This window comes from Oncorhynchus masou, chromosome 29, assembly GCF_036934945.1.
Source record: "Oncorhynchus masou masou isolate Uvic2021 chromosome 29, UVic_Omas_1.1, whole genome shotgun sequence".
NCBI lineage: Eukaryota > Metazoa > Chordata > Actinopteri > Salmoniformes > Salmonidae > Oncorhynchus > Oncorhynchus masou.
The window spans coordinates 27,422,333-27,444,713 of record NC_088240.1 but is presented as its reverse complement, the minus strand read 5'-3'; the positions used below and the strand labels follow the sequence as shown (position 1 = coordinate 27,444,713).

Below are 22,381 nucleotides of genomic sequence, written 5' to 3'. Positions count from 1 at the left end.
GTCATCATCGTTATTAAGCTGACCAGCAGATGGGCAGTAATCTGGAGGCATGATTACACCGGCCACTGCAGCTTGTAACTCATGATAACTGACCGATGAAGCTCATCATAGGGGACACAGGGGTCATAGAGGAGGGAGGAGGAGTGTCATTGTTTGTTTTTCAGCATGGCATGAAGCAAGATGCAAACATTTTGTCCGAGAGTACTAAGGGCGGTCTAGTTTTGGACCCATGAAGTTCATTGGACAGGGGACACAGGAGTCAGAGAAGGGGTGTTTCATCATCTCAAACTCAAGCGGGATTGGAGCATTTGACCCTCAATCCTAGACCCCTAGGGATGAATTATAGTCCTGGACTAAAAATCATGTCCAATGTAGAATAGGAATCCATTCAAGTAGTTCTCAGTCTGGCTCGTAAGCACAGCCTCCTTGATAATGACGTTCGACCTACAGTACTATATTTTATCTGTAAATGCAGTTCTAAAATGTCACATAGGTGAGAGACTGTTACTAGGCGAGAGCCAGAAATAAAGGCAGAGGGATGAGTATACAGTAGATGTCTGTCTGTTTCCATCTCCAACACCCGACAAGTCCTCCCTCTCCCCAAACTGAGCTTTTACATGCTTATGCACACAATTCTGTCCCATTCAAAATCCTATTTTCCCTAACTCTAACCTTAATCTTAACCCTAACGCCAAAACCTTAACCCTAAACCTAACCCTAGCTCCTAACCCTAAACCTAATTCTAACACTAATTCTAACCTTAACCCTAAACCCCCTAGAAATAGCATTTGACCTTGTGGGAACTAAGAAAACGTCCCCAGTTGGTCATATTTTGTTCTTCTGGTCCCCACAAGTATAGTTAAGCACGTCCAGCACACACACACACACACACACACACACACCAACCCCAGGCACCCCCTCCCTCCCCAAACTGAGCTATCGATGATGTTTACTTGAAGAAATGACATTTGCAACTTTATTTAATTCAGTGAGTTACTGTGTGTTGGTATGACCTTTCCTAGCGTGGCTGTGAGGCCCAATAAGCCTTGGAGACTGTGACACTCTCCACATTATTGGTGTTCAATAAAAACCCACAGGCACTATTGACAAAGTAATGTTGTGCAATACTTACGGAAATTAATTGAGTAAAAGGTAGAAACTTATCTGGGGAGGATCATTTAGTTTAATTCCACAGAGTATATTTATAGAATACCAAATGAAATTGAAGTTGATGAGAAAATGACATAGCAGGTCACAGGGTGGTTTGTAGCGTAGTGCTTCTTTAAATATTTAACGTTATACATGTTTTATTTATGCCACAGAGAGAGGCACATAGATTCACTGTCTGCATCCCCAATGGCACCCAGTACCCCATATACTTGTAGTGCACTACTTTTTTTTAAGGGAATATGGTGCCATTTGGGATGAACCCACTGTGTCTGGCAGAGTGAACCCATTGACTTTTAGTGTTATCTTTGTGACAGTGACAGATGCCATGTGATACCCTATCTCTGGCATATAAATACAATGAATAGAACGGGCTTGGAAGCTCAAACCGTGGCAATTTGACTGGTAAAGTCCTAGGTACACTCGCAATGCCTGCCTGGTATTATGCTAACTGATGTGGCTCAAGCAATATAATGTGTTTTTTGTCAAATCAGCTGAGTTGACTGAACAAGTCCCAGCACAGATTGAAGGGTACACTTCCTGCTTTTACTTCCTTGCATGGTACACTCCATTGTCTCACGTCAGATGGCATCACTCCTACGCGACACTCGTCCTTCAACCAATCTGTCTTGTAGGACGTGGAACTCATGTCTAAAAATCAAGGTTTTGCTCATCCGCCTAACATTAGTTCCTAATTCTGAAAATCACTCCACTCTCGGTAGCTATGGCGCACTGGCTACTACGGGAAACCATGTTTGATCAACTGGGTAAAACTTGCTCCAGCTAGCAGCCTAGTGCAAGTTGGTTTGAATAGCCATACTGTAGCTAGTTTGCCAGCTTGTTGATGAAGTTGTACTGCACCAAAGTTATGGGACTGTTCTCCTAAATCAGCATGTTTCTGACTCTGACAGGTGGCACTGTACCTCGCTACTTTGTAACATTTGGCCAACGTGATAACGTTGCAGAGAGCAGTCAGCTGTGCTGTAGAACTCGACACACTAATCACAGCAAACAGATATGAAAACTAATTTGTGCATCAACTAGAACTTCACTACAGTAGCTAGCTAGCTAGAGGGAGTATTCAACATTAATTGTGTTAACTGGTTGTTAGCAGCCCTGCCTTTCGTTTCATATGGATTGATTTGAAACGGGGTCAGCCAGCAAGCAGACAGTAGCTAGCTAATGCATTAGGTACCTAATTTTCATGCACAAATTGAATTTCAGAAATACTGATTCTACCACCACAAGACACCTTAGCTCAATGTAGAAGGAGGTAGTGAAGACTCCCATTACATTAAAAAAATATATTGTATACAGATTTATAGTTTCTGGTAAGAATAACGGACTATTTTGATGGTGAAAGGGGTTTAAGTGGACGATGTCACCTTGGTAACATTTTAGAATGCTGAGGCAGCAAAGTAGCCCAACTTATTTTTAGCTATCCCATGAGTATCAGAGAGTTACCAGACAGATCAGTGCAGACGCCTGTCATGTTATCTGATGTGAGGCAATGGGGTACACTCAAAATGGCTGTCAGTCCATCCATTATGCCACCATTGACTTGAAGGGAGACACCCTTTCTATTATTTCTATTTCTATGTTCTATGATCTGTGGTAAACCTGCTGAAGACTCTCAGGGCATGTCATGCCAATTACTGTCCACTTTCCAAACTGCGTCCACCTCTGCGACTCTGAGGGCCCATACATCCCTGGAGTGAGAATTCTATAAACTGCTGAAACCCATTCACATGAGACCCATCTCACAGGCTATAGTCTATAAGCTGCTCTATGGAGAGGTGGGGGACTGATAGAGGGTGAGATAAGAGAGAGAGTTGGAGAGTTGGAGAGAGTGATAGAGAGTGGGAAGAGACAGAGGGTTGATAGACCGAGGGGGAAATAGAAAGAAATCGTGGATTGACAGAGTGGAATAAGAGGTAGAGGGGTGATAGAGGGAGAGTGATGTAGACAGAGAGCAATACAGTGATGAATAGAGGATGGGGAGAGAGAGAGTGGAGAGAGCATGGGTAGAGAGAGAGAGAGCAAGAGAGAGAGAGAGTGAAGAGAGCATGGGTAGAGAGAGAGAGAGAGCAAGAGAGAGAGAGAGAGAATGGAGAGAGGAGAGCATGGAGAGAGAGAAAGAGAGGAGAGCATGGATAGAGAGAGAGAGAGAGAGAGAGAGAGAGAGAGAGAGAGAGAGACAGAGAGACAGAGGGGTGGAGGGATTATTCAATGTCACACAGGGAGAGCAGATCAGCACCGCTTCTTATCTGGAGATGATAGCAGAGAAAGTAGACCCTTTCACATCCAACCTTCTCTTTCACTCATTTAGATTTTCCATCTGTTTTTCTTCTCTCACCACAGCATGAAACACACTACGTGACTGGTTGAAGTATGTGGTGGTTTCCTCCAAGTGTACATGTCATGTTTATACAACTGTTTCCTTCTATGGTTATGGTGCAGTTTGGGAGTAGGGTTGGACAGTTTCTACACTAAGTGTGATATTAAGCAGCATGTTTCAGTGTCAGAGGTGATCACCAGCAGCTTGGTTTCAGTTGGTTTCCAAACCATATTGCTCCTGGACAGGAAGTGGTAGGGCTTATGGGGAAATGCTAGAGGTTTGTTTGTGTGGGCTTGAGTGAATGAGAGGGAAACTATCTCATTTATTTGATTATAGCTGCATGACACTGATGGGCCAAGATAATTATGATGTTTTGGATATTCTGGAATTGAATCCATAGAAAAGGTTATTTGGGGGAAAAATTGACATAATTATATTTGGGCTTATCTGCCCCTATATGGTTTTTGTGATTGAATTGAATGAGGTCTGTTAGCATGCCAAGGGAAAGCAGACTTTTATTTCTGCCAAAAACAAAAATAGGAATCAATCAGTGTCATCATAGATTTTCTACGTTGAGAGGGATTCTAGAGTAGATTGCATTTCTATTCATGATTTTACCATGCAGCATTTGTCTGTTTACACATCACAGTTTTACAGTGAACATGATTTAACACAGAAACTGTTTAAATAACTGATGAAGCTCTTTGATGTTGATACTTACTGAGGGACACAGTTGCATGCTTATTTCTGAAGATGTCTAAACTACACTGTGCACTGTAGATTACCTGAGAGAAAAGGGAGGGAATCAAAGAGATTAAGCATTGAGTTATATTGAGTTTAATATTACATTATTGCAATTTTCAACCATATTCCATGGCAATAAGGTGTCTTTATAATTAATGCAAAAATACCCCATCCTTAGAGCCTTGGTTAACAAACAGCCTTGTGTAAATTAATGTGAAACATATTTAATGTTATTTTATTGCACACACCAAGGCTACTATCAAAACCATATAGATACCCACACAGGCAAACACAGACACGCCTGAAACAGACATGCATATTGTTTTTTGTACCGCAGGCTTCTAATCCTGCTATTAGTTAAGTATATGAAGAAATCCCATATTGAGATTCATTGCCTCAATCCATCATTTCTGGAATGGAAATCCCAGAGAAGAAATTAAATCAATCCTCTGAAGACGAGGAGTAACGGGGGTGGGGGATAAAGCCATAGAAATGAAGACATTGGGCCTCAGTTCCTCTGAATGGGAATCCACACTTTAGGGGGAGAATCCCCTCTGTGCAAGTGTGTGCCAGCTGTGCTTCTGAGAGAGAGAGAAATACAATGTATTATTTATTTCTGTATGTAACATGCCCTCACAAGTTACCATACACGCTATCCCACCCATTGTTCTACCTGTCTCTTTTGTTCACATGTACTTCCCAGCATCCAACCAGGTTTATACAGGTGGCTTTGCTGTCGTTCACTGGGCAGTCAACACCATGTCGGGCTTACATGGCGATATAGGCTTCCATTATAGATACTGTAGGCTTCCATTACAGATACTGTAGACTTTCATTACAGATACTGTAGACTTTCATTACCGATCACTGATAACTAAGTAATTACCACTTAGCAGAACTGAGTATGTGATGTTGTATGTGATGTACAACAGCATTTTGAGTTGACCGTACTCAAATCATTTAGCTGGATTTCCATTAAGGTTTCAAAACGGAATACTAACAATTCAATCTCAGTGAAACGTTGTATGTGTCGGGGGGGTTGGCTGATGGTATATTATAAACTGTCCTTTTCACTGGGAGACTGGCTGATGTTATATTATAAACTGTCCTTTTCACTGGGAGACTGGCAGATGTTATGTTATAAACTGTCCTTTTCACTGGGAGACTGGCTGATGTTATATTATAAACTGTCCTTTTCACTGGGAGACTGGCTGATGTTATATTATAAACTGTCCTTTTCACTGGGAGACTGGCTGATGTTATATTATAAACTGTCCTTTTCACTGGGAGACTGGCTGATGTTATATTATAAACTGTCCTTTTCACTGGGAGACTGGCTGATGTTATATTATAAACTGTCCTTTTCACTGGGAGACTGGCTGATGTTATATTATAAACTGTCCTTTTCACTGGGAGACTGGCTGATGTTATATTATAAACTGTCCTTTTCACTGGGAGACTGGCTGATGTTATATTATAAACTGTCCTTTTCACTGGGAGACTGGCTGATGTTATATTATAAACTGTCCTTTTCACTGGGAGACTGGCTGATGTTATATTATAAACTGTCCTTTTCACTGGGAGACTGGCTGATGTTATATTATAAACTGTCCTTTTCACTGGGAGACTGGCTGATGTTATATTATAAACTGTCCTTTTCACTGGGAGACTGGCTGATGATATATTATAAACTGTCCTTTTCACTGGGAGACTGGCTGATGTTATATTATAAACTGTCCTTTTCACTGGGAGACTGGCTGATGTTATATTATAAACTGTCCTTTTCACTGGGAGACTGGCTGATGTTATATTATAAACTGTCCTTTTCACTGGGAGACTGGCTGATGTTATATTATAAACTGTCCTTTTCACTGGGAGACTGGCTGATGTTATATTATAAACTGTCCTTTTCACTGGGAGACTGGCTGATGTTATATTATAAACTGTCCTTTTCACTGGGAGACTGGCTGATGATATATTATAAACTGTCCTTTTCACTGGGAGACTGGCTGATGATATATTATAAACTGTCCTTTTCACTGGGAGACTGGCTGATGTTAAATTATAAACTGTCCTTTTCACTGGGAGACTGGCTGATGATATATTATAAACTGTCCTTTTCACTGGGAGACTGGCTGATGTTATATTATAAACTGTCCTTTTCACTGGGAGACTGGCTGATGTTATATTATAAACTGTCCTTTTCACTGGGAGACTGGCTGATGTTATATTATAAACTGTCCTTTTCACTGGGAGACTGGCTGATGATATATTATAAACTGTCCTTTTCACTGGGAGACTGGCTGATGATATATTATAAACTGTCCTTTTCACTGGGAGACTGGCTGATGTTAAATTATAAACTGTCCTTTTCACTGGGAGACTGGCTGATGATATATTATAAACTGTCCTTTTCACTGGGAGACTCGCTGATGTTATATTATAAACTGTCCTTTTCACTGGGAGACTGGCTGATGATATATTATAAACTGTCCTTTTCACTGGGAGACTGGCTTATGTTATATTATAAACTGTCCTTTTCACTGGGAGACTGGCTGATGTTATATTATAAACTGTCCTTTTCACTGGGAGACTGGCTGATGTTATATTATAAACTGTCCTTTTCACTGGGAGACTCGCTGATGTTATATTATAAACTGTCCTTTTCACTGGGAGACTCGCTGATGTTATATTATAAACTGTCCTTTTCACTGGGAGACTGGCTGATGATATATTATAAACTGTCCTTTTCACTGGGAGACTGGCTGATGTTATATTATAAACTGTCCTTTTCACTGGGAGACTGGCTGATGTTATATTATAAACTGTCCTTTTCACTGGGAGACTGGCTGATGTTATATTATAGACTGTCCTTTTCACTGGGAGACTGGCTGATGTTATATTATAAACTGTCCTTTTCACTGGGAGACTGGCTGATGTTATATTATAAACTGTCCTTTTCACTGGGAGACTGGCTGATGTTATATTATAAACTGTCCTTTTCACTGGGAGACTGGCTGATGTTATATTATAAACTGTCCTTTTCACTGGGAGACTGGCTGATGTTAAATTATAAACTGTCCTTTTCACTGGGAGACTGGCTGATGATATATTATAAACTGTCCTTTTCACTGGGAGACTCGCTGATGTTATATTATAAACTGTCCTTTTCACTGGGAGACTGGCTGATGATATATTATAAACTGTCCTTTTCACTGGGAGACTGGATTATGTTATATTATAAACTGTCCTTTTCACTGGGAGACTGGCTGATGTTATATTATAAACTGTCATTTTCACTGGGAGACTGGCTGATGTTATATTATAAACTGTCCTTTTCACTGGGAGACTGGCTGATGTTATATTATAAACTGTCCTTTTCACTGGGAGACTGGCTGATGTTATATTATAAACTGTCCTTTTCACTGGGAGACTGGCTGATGTTATATTATAAACTGTCCTTTTCACTGGGAGACTGGCTGATGATATATTATAAACTGTCCTTTTCACTGGGAGACTGGCTGATGATATATTATAAACTGTCCTTTTCACTGGGAGACTGGCTGATGTTAAATTATAAACTGTCCTTTTCACTGGGAGACTGGCTGATGATATATTATAAACTGTCCTTTTCACTGGGAGACTGGCTGATGATATATTATAAACTGTCCTTTTCACTGGGAGACTCGCTGATGTTATATTATAAACTGTCCTTTTCACTGGGAGACTGGCTGATGATATATTATAAACTGTCCTTTTCACTGGGAGACTGGCTTATGTTATATTATAAACTGTCCTTTTCACTGGGAGACTGGCTGATGTTATATTATAAACTGTCATTTTCACTGGGAGACTGGCTGATGTTATATTATAAACTGTCCTTTTCACTGGGAGACTGGCTGATGTTATATTATAAACTGTCCTTTTCACTGGGAGACTGGCTGATGTTATATTATAAACTGTCCTTTTCACTGGGAGACTGGCTGATGTTATATTATAAACTGTCCTTTTCACTGGGAGACTGGCTGATGATATATTATAAACTGTCCTTTTCACTGGGAGACTGGCTGATGTTATATTATAAACTGTCCTTTTCACTGGGAGACTGGCTGATGATATATTATAAACTGTCCTTTTCACTGGGAGACTGGCTGATGATATATTATAAACTGTCCTTTTCACTGGGAGACTGGCTGATGTTATATTATAAACTGTCCATTTCACTGGGAGACTGGCTGATGATATATTATAAACTGTCCTTTTCACTGGGAGACTGGCTGATGATATATTATAAACTGTCCTTTTCACTGGGAGACTGGCTGATGTTAAATTATAAACTGTCCTTTTCACTGGGAGACTGGCTGATGATATATTATAAACTGTCCTTTTCACTGGGAGACTCGCTGATGTTATATTATAAACTGTCCTTTTCACTGGGAGACTGGCTGATGATATATTATAAACTGTCCTTTTCACTGGGAGACTGGCTTATGTTATATTATAAACTGTCCTTTTCACTGGGAGACTGGCTGATGTTATATTATAAACTGTCATTTTCACTGGGAGACTGGCTGATGTTATATTATAAACTGTCCTTTTCACTGGGAGACTGGCTGATGTTATATTATAAACTGTCCTTTTCACTGGGAGACTGGCTGATGATATATTATAAACTGTCCTTTTCACTGGGAGACTGGCTGATGATATATTATAAACTGTCCTTTTCACTGGGAGACTGGCTGATGTTAAATTATAAACTGTCCTTTTCACTGGGAGACTGGCTGATGATATATTATAAACTGTCCTTTTCACTGGGAGACTGGCTGATGATATATTATAAACTGTCCTTTTCACTGGGAGACTCGCTGATGTTATATTATAAACTGTCCTTTTCACTGGGAGACTGGCTGATGGTATATTATAAACTGTCCTTTTCACTGGGAGACTGGCTGATGTTATATTATAAACTGTCCTTTTCACTGGGAGACTGGCAGATGTTATGTTATAAACTGTCCTTTTCACTGGGAGACTGGCTGATGTTATATTATAAACTGTCCTTTTCACTGGGAGACTGGCTGATGTTATATTATAAACTGTCCTTTTCACTGGGAGACTGGCTGATGTTATATTATAAACTGTCCTTTTCACTGGGAGACTGGCTGATGTTATATTATAAACTGTCCTTTTCACTGGGAGACTGGCTGATGTTATATTATAAACTGTCCTTTTCACTGGGAGACTGGCTGATGTTATATTATAAACTGTCCTTTTCACTGGGAGACTGGCTGATGTTATATTATAAACTGTCCTTTTCACTGGGAGACTGGCTGATGTTATATTATAAACTGTCCTTTTCACTGGGAGACTGGCTTATGTTATATTATAAACTGTCCTTTTCACTGGGAGACTGGCTGATGTTATATTATAAACTGTCATTTTCACTGGGAGACTGGCTGATGTTATATTATAAACTGTCCTTTTCACTGGGAGACTGGCTGATGTTATATTATAAACTGTCCTTTTCACTGGGAGACTGGCTGATGATATATTATAAACTGTCCTTTTCACTGGGAGACTGGCTGATGATATATTATAAACTGTCCTTTTCACTGGGAGACTGGCTGATGTTAAATTATAAACTGTCCTTTTCACTGGGAGACTGGCTGATGATATATTATAAACTGTCCTTTTCACTGGGAGACTGGCTGATGATATATTATAAACTGTCCTTTTCACTGGGAGACTCGCTGATGTTATATTATAAACTGTCCTTTTCACTGGGAGACTGGCTGATGGTATATTATAAACTGTCCTTTTCACTGGGAGACTGGCTGATGTTATATTATAAACTGTCCTTTTCACTGGGAGACTGGCAGATGTTATGTTATAAACTGTCCTTTTCACTGGGAGACTGGCTGATGTTATATTATAAACTGTCCTTTTCACTGGGAGACTGGCTGATGTTATATTATAAACTGTCCTTTTCACTGGGAGACTGGCTGATGTTATATTATAAACTGTCCTTTTCACTGGGAGACTGGCTGATGTTATATTATAAACTGTCCTTTTCATTGGAGACTGGCTGATGTTATATTATAAACTGTCCTTTTCACTGGGAGACTGGCTGATGTTATATTATAAACTGTCCTTTTCACTGGGAGACTGGCTGATGTTATATTATAAACTGTCCTTTTCACTGGGAGACTGGCTGATGTTATATTATAAACTGTCCTTTTCACTGGGAGACTGGCTGATGTTATATTATAAACTGTCCTTTTCACTGGGAGACTGGCTGATGTTATATTATAAACTGTCCTTTTCACTGGGAGACTGGCTGATGTTATATTATAAACTGTCCTTTTCACTGGGAGACTGGCTGATGTTATATTATAAACTGTCCTTTTCACTGGGAGACTGGCTGATGTTATATTATAAACTGTCCTTTTCACTGGGAGACTGGCTGATGTTATATTATAAACTGTCCTTTTCACTGGGTGACTGGCTGATGTTATATTATAAACTGTCCTTTTCACTGGGAGACTGCGCTTGCATCTCAAATGTTATCATAATCCCCACATAACACACTACTTTTGAAAGTAGTGCTACATATATGTAGGGCATAGGGTGCCATTTGGGACACACGCTGCACATCCCACAATACCTGACATCTCGTCACGGTACCCCGAGGCTATAATAACTGTTTATTACCTGGAAATCCTATATTATGATCCCCCTCCTCCCTCCTCCATCTATACCAATGTTAACCGTTATTGAAAACACCCAGGCCTCATTGTATATTACCACATCACACCTGATCTGCATGCTAGCTCTGTTTGATACCTGCCTCTCCCTTGCTTTGGTTGTGTCCCAAATGGCATCTTATTCCTATGGGGAATAGGGTATCATTTTGTACGCATCTCTTTACTCTTCGGTGAGATCTGTATGCTCCCTCTGCCTCTTGTAATCTAATATCATGTGAGGAGGAATTGTTGGAACAAGATCTCATTTGTCTTTATAGCCCAATGTTGCCTTGAAGCTGATTCTTCTGTTTCTCATCCATCCATTTTCTGAGAGGTAATGGAGGGGAAATAAATAGGAAATCAAATGAAAGTTGGCTTTCACAGTACTGCTAATACAACAAGGGGGTATGAGTTGAGTTTAGCAAGGAGTAGAGGTTGACTTCTTTTGATTGATTTCTCTGAGGGGAAGTGTGAGCTAAACGTTTAGAAAAGAAGGGAAATACAAAGAACTGCCAGACAGAGAGAGAGAGAGAGAGAGAGAGCACAGATCACAGAGACAGGGTTCTCAGAATGGTACATACAATTGAGGTAAGATAGTTGAGGGGAGCTGTCTTGGAGGAGACAGGTGTGTGTGTTTGGAGTAAACAGGTGTGTGTGTGTTTGTTCTCCTATGGTGGTGTGTGGCAGTTCATGGGTGACTGTGTGACAACTCTGAGAGGATTCTGCCACCCCTGTCAAGGCGATAGCTCCCCTGTCAACCGTGAAGTGGCTAGAAACAGCCCACAGTGACAACATGGCTAGAGTTGAATGGTAATGTGGGAGAAGGCAGTGTCTTCATCCCAAATTGCTTCCTGTTCCCTTTATATTGCACCATTTATTTTACCGGTCCTATGGACCTAGTCAAAAATAGTTCACTATATAGGGAATAGGGTGCCATTAAGGAAACACACTCTCTTCTCTGTATCTCTCTAAAAAGAGTGCAGGTGGGGCTGTATTATTGATGTTAAATATGGCAGTATTTTGCATAACCTTTTACTCACCTCTGAATGGAAAGATCCTTATTCTGTTTGTTTTCATGTGGCAATGGAGGTTATGACATGTTTCTTAGAATTGCTGCCTCACCTCTTTACTGATGGACAAAGCACCACTTAAGCCCACAGTGTGTGTGTGTGTGTGTGTGTGTGTGTGTGTGTGTGTGTGTGTGTGTGTGTGTGTGTGTGTGTGTGTGTGCGTGCGTGCGTGCGTGTGTGTGTGTGCGTGTGTGTTCAATTGTGCTTTGTTGTGATTTTGTGTTGTTTTGGGGTGTTTTGGGCTGTCCTCTGGGCGGTAGCAGCAGCAGCAGCTGACAGGGCAGATGTCTCCTGTCTTAGTGGGGATAAAAGGTGTTTGATGGGTGGAAAAGACAGGCTTTAATTACATAGCAGCAGTCTACTCAGTAGCCTGGACACACACTAACGGGGACTCATCTGCCCACTGGGCCTCAGGGGCTTCCTGTACACACAAACACACACACATGAACGCATAGCTAACATACCTCGTCCTCTCTCCTCTTTCTTTCTGTAGTATGCGCCGGCACAGAGAACAAGCTGAGTACTCTGTCAGACCTGGAGCAGCAGTACCGCACCCTAAGGAAGTATTATGAGAACTGTGAGGTGGTGATGGGGAACCTGGAGATCACCAGCATCGATCGCTCCAGAGACCTCTCCTTCCTCAGGGTAAGACACTACCATCCCTTCTTAGCTTTTCACTGTATTTATTCCCCAACTGTATAGCTTTTAATCTTCGACCTCTCCTTCTTTAGGGTAAGACCCAACTTACACATCAGTATTAGAATCACGACTTGGACAATCTGTTCTGGAATCACATCTCACGTTGTTGAACATTTCAGTGTCTATTCAATTCACTTTGGAACCAGTCATTGTCCACTCAACCTTGTTGGTCTGACATGGTTTTACTTGTAGGTCTTCTCTTACCAATCAGCTAGGCTGTCTGTGACAGTCAGACCGTCATCCTCTCTGATCTCTAAATACCAAACACTGATTGTCTCCATGTTCCCTTCTGCTTGCTGTGAGACTTCATGGAAGTATGATGACCTGATTCTTTTTCTCGATTCAACACAATCCATAGCCTTATTGATTAGAGATTTAGAAAACATAATAATCAAATGGTTTGTTTGGGATTGACTGTAGGTTAGATGAGGGACCAGTGATGCAATTGCTTAAGTGACCCAAAACACGCTCACTCACACACCCTCTGAGGCCAAGTGAAATAATGATGTGGTAATGTGGTAATGTGGTAATTATGTGGTAATGTGGTAATGATGTGTTCATGAGGGGTTGGAGGCAGGTCAGTGAACTGCTGTACACGAGTTGCTAAAAGTAGTGAACTAGATGGACTATTTAGAATAAGGTACCATTTGAGATGCAGCACAAGATTTCAGTCCATTTGGGAGAATTGGGGGGGGGGGGTAACCCCTGTTGTGCTGACTGCATTATTGTGTGTGTTGGGTTGTAATGGGGTGGTTTGGCTGGGTGGTTGTCTGAACCCTAAGCACTTTATGAGATGGTGCTTTAACGTAGTGGTAGAAAACCCAATCTCCAGCAAGGCCAGAGAGGACTTGGCCTCAAATGTATTTAACATTGATCCAGTGATCAATGTTTAGACAGAGTCACCTAATCAAGTTTACCAGGTCTATGTGTTACGATTCAGAAATTACATTGCAAAAGTAGGTGACTATAACCCCCATTCTAAAAATGGCTTTGATCAATTGCTTAAATACTTTTGAATCCGTGTTTGTTGAAGAAAATACCCTCAGTGATACGTGTTTAGTATTTTTGTGTTGAAACAGTCTTCCTCTTATGTAAAAGCTGTGTATCTGTGTGGCCACCAGCATCAAGGAATAACACAGTACTGTTTTACATAACAAAACAAAACAGAAGAATTCAAGCCCTTCTGTGTTCCTCTAAACAATGTCGACCACTATATCGCCTTACCTCCCGCAATGAAAAAGCAAATTCCAGAGTGTGGCGTGCTGTGGAGGGGAGCGGTGGAGAGTGCAGTGTTACCGTTGGCCCCCTACAGAGTTAACAGGTAATGGGACACTGCTCAACATTGTGAGTATGAGAGGGAAGCAATGTGCTGGTGAAGACAGTACGATTATCGTTAGTCTCTGCTACAAGCTACAATCCTACTCAGAAAAATCAGTTCATAGTTCAATTTTGCTCTTTGTATGCTGCAGTTTGCCATTGCAGAACTCACGAAGGGATGCACATCGAGTGACAGGGTTTAGAACCTTGGTTACAAGCCTTGCTAGAATACGCTATCATTTCTTTACATGACCATATAACAGAGGCTGGTTGCTGTTCGTTTACAAAATGGCCCCCCGTGGCGCTGTGCATGTGCCAAGGCTTCACAATTAACCAGGGTTAATTGAACATACTAATTCGAAACACAGGGTGCCAAGCAGCACGGGAGCAGGGAGGAGGGCAAGGTAATGTGTGTATTTTTGGGTTGTTAAGATTATTATTATTTTAAAACACATTAATAATGTGCCATCCCTGGGGCAGCGGAGGAGGAGGAGGAGGAGGAGGAGGATGAGGAGGAGGAAAACTTCACCTTGAGGTGTAGGAGAGGGGGAGAGGAGAGGGAAATAAAACCTAGCTAGAAGCTTCTTTCCTTCCTGCATGGTGGCCAGGCAGTCTGAGCAGTGTGTTTGGCTGGGTGGCTGGCTGTCTACTGGGTGATTGAAAGTGATGCCTGTGCTATGCCTCCCTTTTAAAGATAGCCAGAGATGGATGGCTGCATCCCAAGCCCCCTGAACAGCTTTAGCAGTAAATAGAGTCCATCTTCTAAACCTCATCCATACCGCTGATGAATCAAGACCCAGCTATAAGATTAATAACTGGAATTCTGCCCCAAGATCATTTGATTTTTTTCTGTGTGCATTTTGTGTATGTGTATGTGTGTTGAATCCGACTTGTTTGTGAAAGTGTGTTTCTCGCCAGCAAAATGCAAGAAATCTTGCAGCACATTTCATTTCCACATGATGGTTCACAGATAAGGTAACACTTAGATCACTTTCTATGTCACCTTCATTCAGTTGGATGGGCAGGATATGATCCAGTAATCCATCTGAGAAGGCCTTCACCATTCCCTGACCCTGACGTCACAGTCTCCTTGTAGCCACAGTCACAAGATCTACAACGCATTCCTTTACATCTGGCGTAGGTTGGTTGGCTCACTAGCTTAACATGTTCTAAACCTTATAATAAGACATGATTAAGTTTCATACATGCTTATAACAACTAATAAAGCATTGCACCTGCAGGCTGTATGTACAGTTTTACCGCTAGAAGTCACCACTTCATAGCACAAAGCCCTCCAACTCTCCCAACCTATCAGTCCCCTGCCGGGCTAATAGTGGTTTCCTGCCTTGTGTCTCTTCTGTTAAATGGAGTGATGTGATTGGTGTCTCAAATGTCACCCTATTCCCTATATATTGTAGTGCACTACTTTTGACCAGGACCCATCAAACTTTTGGAATAGAATAGTGCACTATTTTAGGGAATAGTGTGCCATTTGAGACACAGTCCATGGTGTTAATTATACCACTATCATTGACAAACGGAAACTGTAAATATTTCCATTAGGTTTCACATCATTAGCTTGACGATTAGAGACTGGGAAGAAAAGAGGTGCTGGGTTGGAGGGGGTCTGATAAGAAATTCTCTCTCTCTCTCTCTCAAAAGTGCTATATAAACTTTGTATTGTTACTCCCAGCAGCACATCATTCTCAAATTAAAACATAACTACATTGACATTACAACTCCATTTGAAAAGTAGTTAAGTGAGTATTATTTTACAATGTTTTATACATTGAGTGTAGAAAACATGAACAGCACCTGTTCTTTCCATGACATAGACTGACCAGGTGAATCTCGGTAAAAGCGATGACACCTTATTGATGTAGATATGTTCCATAGTATGCGCGCTAGTTCTATGCTTCCCATTCTTACGTTTCGTTTTTGAGTCTATTACTTTCGGTTTTGTACAGCGGTTTAGATGGTACAATGATTCTCTACTGTATTCTTGCCTGTTGTGTTACATAAACTGAAATTAGATTTCTGCAAAGCGCATCTCTAAATCCACTTCAATCAGTGTATAGAGGAGACAGGTTCAAGAAGGATTTTTTTAAGCCTTGAGACAATTGAGACATGGATTGTGTTCATGGGCAAGACAAAATATCCTGTGCCTTTGAACGGTGTATGGTAGTAGTTGCCAGGTGCACTGGTTTGTGTCAAAAACAGTTTCCCAAGAATGATCCCCCACCCAAAGGACATTCAGCCAACTTGACACAACTGTGGGAAGCATTGGAGTCAGCATGGGCCAGCATCCCTGTGGAAAGCTTTTAACACCATGTAGAGTCCATCCCTGACTTATTGAAGCTGTTCTGAGGGTAAAAGTATTAGGAATGTTAGGAAGGTGTTCCTCATGCTTTGTACACTCAGTGTATATAGCACGAGACTGGGCTGATTGGGTTGTGGGTCGGGAACTTTAAAACAACATCATAATGGCCCTTACAGTAGCAGTCAGTCCCCTGGAGTTATTTTGACCCTGTGTGTTCCAGAGGACAGAGGTCAAATAGGGTTTAATGAGCCTGGAGAACACGGAGGAGCAGAGGAGTCATTTAAAGTAGTCTGTCCCCAGCCAGTCGCCTCTACTCAGGATAAGAGGAGCTGTCTGCATTAATGACAGCAGACACCTACCTCTGTGCATCGAAATAGGGACATGATAAGAGTGAGACTTTGACCTGCATTTTTTTTCTTACTCTCCCTCCACCTCTTGTTTTGTGGGCCATCCTCTACCTATCCTGCAGCCTCTATCCTGATACAGCCTGGATGGGGAAGGAAACGTACTCTCCCTCTCTCTCTCTCTCTCTCTCTCTCTCTCTCTCTCTCTCTCTCTCTCTCTCTCTTTTCGTCTCTCCCCCTCTCCTCCTCTTCTTCTCACTTTTTACAGGCTGGTTATTTGTCCCTCAGCCGTGGTTGGTTGGTGTACGTGTACTGCCTGGTTGGGTAGTTGCTAGGCTAGATGAGAGCAGAATACATCCCAACTGGCATGCTATTCCCAACATAGTGCACTACATTTGAACATACAGGGCACATAGAGCACTGGTCAAAAGTAGTGCACTTTTTAGGGAATAGGGTGCCATTTGGGACACAGCTCAGATTACGTTCCCCTGTTCCTCAGCACCCTTCATTATTAATGAAGACTGATGAAGTGTTGGCGAGCTCCTGTCTTTGAGGCGCGCCTAGATTGGATTGACAATCGCTATTAGCGTGCTTGCAAGTTCATTTCCATCACTTTAATATGACATGAATAAGGACAGAGAGAGAGAGATAACCCTGCACAAAGAAAGAGGGAGGGAGAGAGCTTGAGACCGAGAGAGCGAGAGACCGTGAGAGCGAGAGAGAAAGAGCAAGAGAGAAAGAGCGAGAGGCCGAGAGAGCGAGGCCCGAGAGAGGGAGAGAGAGAGAGAGAAAGAGCAAGAGAGAGAGCGAGAGAGAGTGAGAGAGAGCGAGAGAGAGATGGAGAGCTTGAGAGAGATTGATAAGGAGAGAGAGAAAAAGAGAGAGAGAGAACGAGATAGAGCAAGAGAGAGAAAGAGCGCGAGAGAGAAAGAGCGAGCAAGCGAGAAAGAGCGAGAGAGAGAAAGAACAAGAGAGCCAGAGAGAGAAAGAAAAAGAGAGAAAGAGTGAGAGTGCGAGAGAGAGAAAGAGCGACAAAGAGAGAGAGAAAGAAAGAGCGAGAGATGGAAAGAGCCAAGAAGGAAAGAGCCGAGAGAGAGAGCGGGAGCGGGAGAGAGCGAAAGCGAGAGAGAGAGAGCGAGAGAGAGAGAGAGAGAGAAAGAGCGAGAGAAAGAGCCAAGAGAGAGAGCCGAGAGAGAGAGCTCAAGAGCAAGAGAGTGCGAGAGAGCGAATGAGAGAGCGAGAGAAAGCGAGAGAGAGTGAGAGCGCGAGAGAGCGCGAGAGAGCGAGAGAGAGCGAGAGAGAGAAAGAGCGAGAGAGAGAAAGAGCCAAGGGAGAAAGAGCCGAGAGAGAGAGCGGGAGAGAGTGAGAGAGAGTGAAAGCGAGACAGTGAGAGAGAGCGAGAGAAATAACTAGAGAGAGCGAGAGAGAGAAAGAGCCAAAAGAGAGGGAGCCGAGAGAGAGCGAGAGAGCGCAAGAGCAAGAGTGTGCGAGAGAGCGAGAGAAAGTGAGAGAGTGAGAGCAAGAGAGAGCATGAGAGAGCGAGCGAGAGAGAGAAAGAGCGAGAGAGAGAGAGAAAGAGCGAGAGAGAGAAAGAGCCAAGAGAGAAAGAGCTGAGAGAGAGCGGGAGAGAGAGAGAGAGAGAGAAAGTGAGAGAGTGAGAGAGAGAGAGGGCGAGAGAGAGCAAGAGAGAGAAAGAGCGAGAGAGAGAAAGAGCTGAGAGAGAGCGAGAGAGAGAGACCGAGAGAGTGAGAAGAGAGAAAAAGAGAGCGAGAGAGAGCGAGTGAGAGAGTGCGAGAGAGAGGAGGAGTGAGTGAGATCGAGAGAGAGAAACAAAGAGCGAGAGAGCGAGAGAAAGAGTAAGAGAGAGAAAGAAAGAGCGAGAGAGAATGAGAGAGCGAGAGATGGAGCGAGAGAGAGCGAGAGAGAACAAGAGAATGAGAGTGCGAGAGAACGACAGCAAGAGAACGAGAGAGTGAGAGAAAAAGAGAGCGAGAGAGAGAAAGAACGAGAAAGAAAGAGCGAGAGAAAGAGTGAGAGAAAGAGTGAGAGAGAAAGAAAGTGGGAGAGTGAGAGAGAGCGAAAGCAAAACAGAGTGAGAGAGAGCGAGAGAGAGAAATAACTAAAGAGTGCGAGAGAGAGAAAGAGCCAAGGGAGAAAGAGCCGAGAGAGAGAGCGGGAGAGAGTGAGAGAGAGCGAAAGCGAGACAGAGTGAGAGTGAGAGAGAGCGAGAGAGAGAAATAACTAGAGAGAGAGAGAGATAGAAAGAGCCAAGAGAGAGAGAGCCGAGAGAGAGCAAGAGAGCGCAAGAACAAGAGTGTGCGAGAGAGCGAGAGAAAGTGAGAGAGAGTGAGAGCAAGAGAGAGCATGAGAGAGCGAGAGAGAGAAAGAGCGAGAGAGAGAGAAAGAGCGAGAGAGAGAAAGAGCCAAGAGAGAAAGAGCCGAGAGAGAGCGGGAGAGAGCGAGAGAGAGAGAAAGTGAGAGAGAGAGAGAGAGAGAGAGAGAGAGAGGGTGAGAGAAAGAGTGAGAGAGAAAGAAAGTGGGAGAGAGAGAGTGAGAGAGAGAGCAAGTGAGCGAGTGCGAGAGAGTGAGAGAGAGCGAGCGAGATAGAGAGAGAGACAGAGCGAGAGAGAAAGAGCGAGAGAGAAAGAGGAAGAGAGAGAAAAAGTGAGAGAGAGAACAAGAGTGTGAGAGAGAGAGAAAGAGAGAGAAAGAACAAGAGATAGAGCGAGAGAGAGAAAGAGCGATAGAGAGAAAGAGCGAGAGAGAGAACAAGCCGAGAAAGAAAGAGGCGAGAGATAGAGAGAGTGAGAGAGAGTGAGCGAGAGAGAGAAAGCTAGAGACAGCGAGAGAAAGCTAGAGACAGCGAGAGAGAGAGAGTGAGAGAAAGAGTGAGAGAGAGAGAGCGAGAGAGAGCGAGAGAGTGAAAGAGCCGAGAGAGAACGAGCCGAGAGAGCGAGAGCGAGAGAGAGCAAAAGCGCGACAGTGAGAGTTAGCAAGAGAGCGAGAGAGAGAAATAGCTAGAGAGAGAATGTGTGTGAGAGAGAGAGAGCGATAGAGCTAGAGAGAGAGCGTGGGGAGGTGCTGAAGGCAATGTTGGAATTCTGTGTAGGCTCTAACTTTTTCTCTTTGATCTTAGTCTGCTGTCTGACTGATGGTGGTCAGGAAAGACACAGTTATAGGAGCTAATCAGACAGAAGCAGAGAGATGCCTGATGCCACTATCCACTAGATTTATATTGATTCTCCCTGTTCTATATAGGAACACATTACAGCAGGCAAGGGGTGGTAGTATGAGGTAGATGAGGGTGTCTGTGTGTTTGGTGACATTCACTTTAAACCCTACTCCCTTGGAATGATTATTTAGAGAGCGATGTGAGATGTATGTCTGGGCCTTTGTGTGCTTCAGTGTGTGGTTATGTGTGTGTGTATACATGCTGTGTTTGTGCATGCGCGTGTGTGTGTATGCATGCTGTGTTTGTGCATGCGCGTGTGTGTGTATGCATGCTGTGTTTGTGCATGCGCGTGTGTGTGTATGCATGCTGTATTTGTGCATGCGTGTGTGTGTGTATGCATGCTGTGTTTGTGCATGCGCGTGTGTGTGTATGCATGATATGTTTGCACCTTCATGCGTACATAGGTCTGTCCCTGCGTCCGTCTGCTTGTGTGTGTAATCTTGCACAGTGCACAGTGCTGTATCAAGGTTTAAACGTTTTTTCCCAGGCTGACTGACAGATACATTTTCTCTCTGTGGCCCTGCTGGGTTTGGGGAGGCCATTCTATCCCCTGTCTGTCATGGCCCCGCTGCTGGAATAGATAGATAGTGGATAGATGGAGCGTGGAAATGAAAGAAGCGCCTCAAATTGCTTCTTCTTCCTTTACGTGATTTACTGGTTTGACTGTGTTGGCTGGAGCCACCCGGGAGATTCTCTCTCATGTTTTCTTGTTCTCCTCGTTCTCCTTCTCATTCTCTCTCTTTCACTCTGATGTAGCTCTTGTTCTCTCTTCCCTCCCTCCCTCCCTCCCTCCCTCCCTCCCTCCCTCCCTCCCTCCCTCCCTCCCTCCCTCCCTCCCTCCCTCCCTCCCTCCCTCCCTCCCTCCCTCCCTCCCTCCCTCCCTCCCCCTCCCTCCCTTCCTTCCTTGTCATCCTGTCGTAGTTCTGGCATCCAGCCACTTGGGACAGTGATCAGATCACGTGGTGGTTGTCCAACCCTTCACCTGACAGCCCAGGTACAGCCAGTCACTCTATTGACAATCCCCATTGTTGTGAACAGAGGTTTTGGTCGATGTCAATAACTAGCTCCTGCTCTCTGTTGACATAAGTTGCTGCTGTGTACGTCCCAAATGGCACCCTATTTCCGATATAGTGCACTACGTTTAACCAGGGCCTATCGGGAGATGTTCCAAAGTACAGCACTATATAGGGAATAGGTTGCCATTTAGGACGAAACTTAAGTGTCAGGAAGATGCATGGCCCTGTAGTTCAGGCCTGGCTGGGACACAGTGTCTTCTCCTCTTCTCCCAGAAACAGCTAATGATGTTACACACCTTTGATTGACATCTTCATTAAAGGGCCATCCATCATGGTGGATGGCTAGGTTGGTTACCGACCCACCGGTTTGTGTACAGAGACAGGATTCAGGGGTGTCTGGACATGACGTCTAGACATTTAGAAGGGGACACTATTTATTTTTCCCCTCTGTCTCTCTCGCTCGCTCTCACTCACTTTATCTATACTTCTCTCTGTCTCTTTCTCTCACCCTCTCTCTCAGTTCATCTCTCTCTCTTCTTTTCTGACCTCAGAGAGTAAAAAAGTGAAGTGATGGTGTCCATCACCTCCATCCCGAGGTGTTATAAAAAATGTATTTGTTTACTTAACAACAAAAAAATTCACACCTTATACCCTCAAAATGACCATAAATAACAATAACTGTAGCGACCCTGTGTTTATAAACGTGGATATTGACTTTACTCATTTCATCATGGTTTTGTGGTTTTGAGTCGATGCCACACAGGGGTAAAGGGCCAGAAGGTCAGAGTCGGATGCAGACAATGATCAGCTAGAGGTAAATCAGCTCTGAAAATGTTGATGCTGTATTTCTAATACATGCAACACATTTTTCACCAACGGGTCTCTTTGCCAATGCACCATACGATCACAGACATTGTGCGCTGATCAGTATGGTTTTCATTTTCAACAACAAGTATGTCAATCTCGACTGACAGAAAATACATCCCTCCCTATTCAGTATCGAAGGCTTGGTTTGACAATCTCCGAATGTAATTAAACTTATTAGAGTTTTGTAACGGATGAAGGCCACTAGGCAAAGTAACGGATGTCTCTTTCCATGAATCGAATGGCTGTTGCAGAGTTTGGATGCTGGAATGGATGAACGTGCGCAAGTAACCTAGCCTACAGGAGACTTTTGAAGTAGCCTCATCAGATTAAAACATCGAGGAATAGTTATGTGGATTGGAAAAGAGGCCGGACACGTGTTAAGCTTTCCTGATGAACTGCTGGGAGCGACCTGGGAGAACGATGATCTGCAACAAACAGCGCATCAGTATCTGAAGTGACAATACAGCCAGACTGGCCTGCTATTATGCCTTTCTACTATCTGTCCAGAATAGACCCACACCTGAACC

The 22,381-nt window shown here is 43.1% G+C and overlaps 1 protein-coding gene across 2 annotated transcripts in view; it reads left to right on the top strand.

The window, feature by feature from the left end:
* Window positions 1-22,381, top strand: part of LOC135519282 (receptor tyrosine-protein kinase erbB-4-like) — a 540,414-nt gene that overhangs the window by 264,004 nt on the left and 254,029 nt on the right. For both annotated transcript variants that reach the window (XM_064944424.1, XM_064944423.1), the window contains exon 2: window positions 12,553-12,704. In XM_064944424.1, coding sequence (XP_064800496.1) covers window positions 12,553-12,704 — 152 coding nt within the window. The remainder of the gene's footprint in view (window positions 1-12,552; window positions 12,705-22,381) is intronic.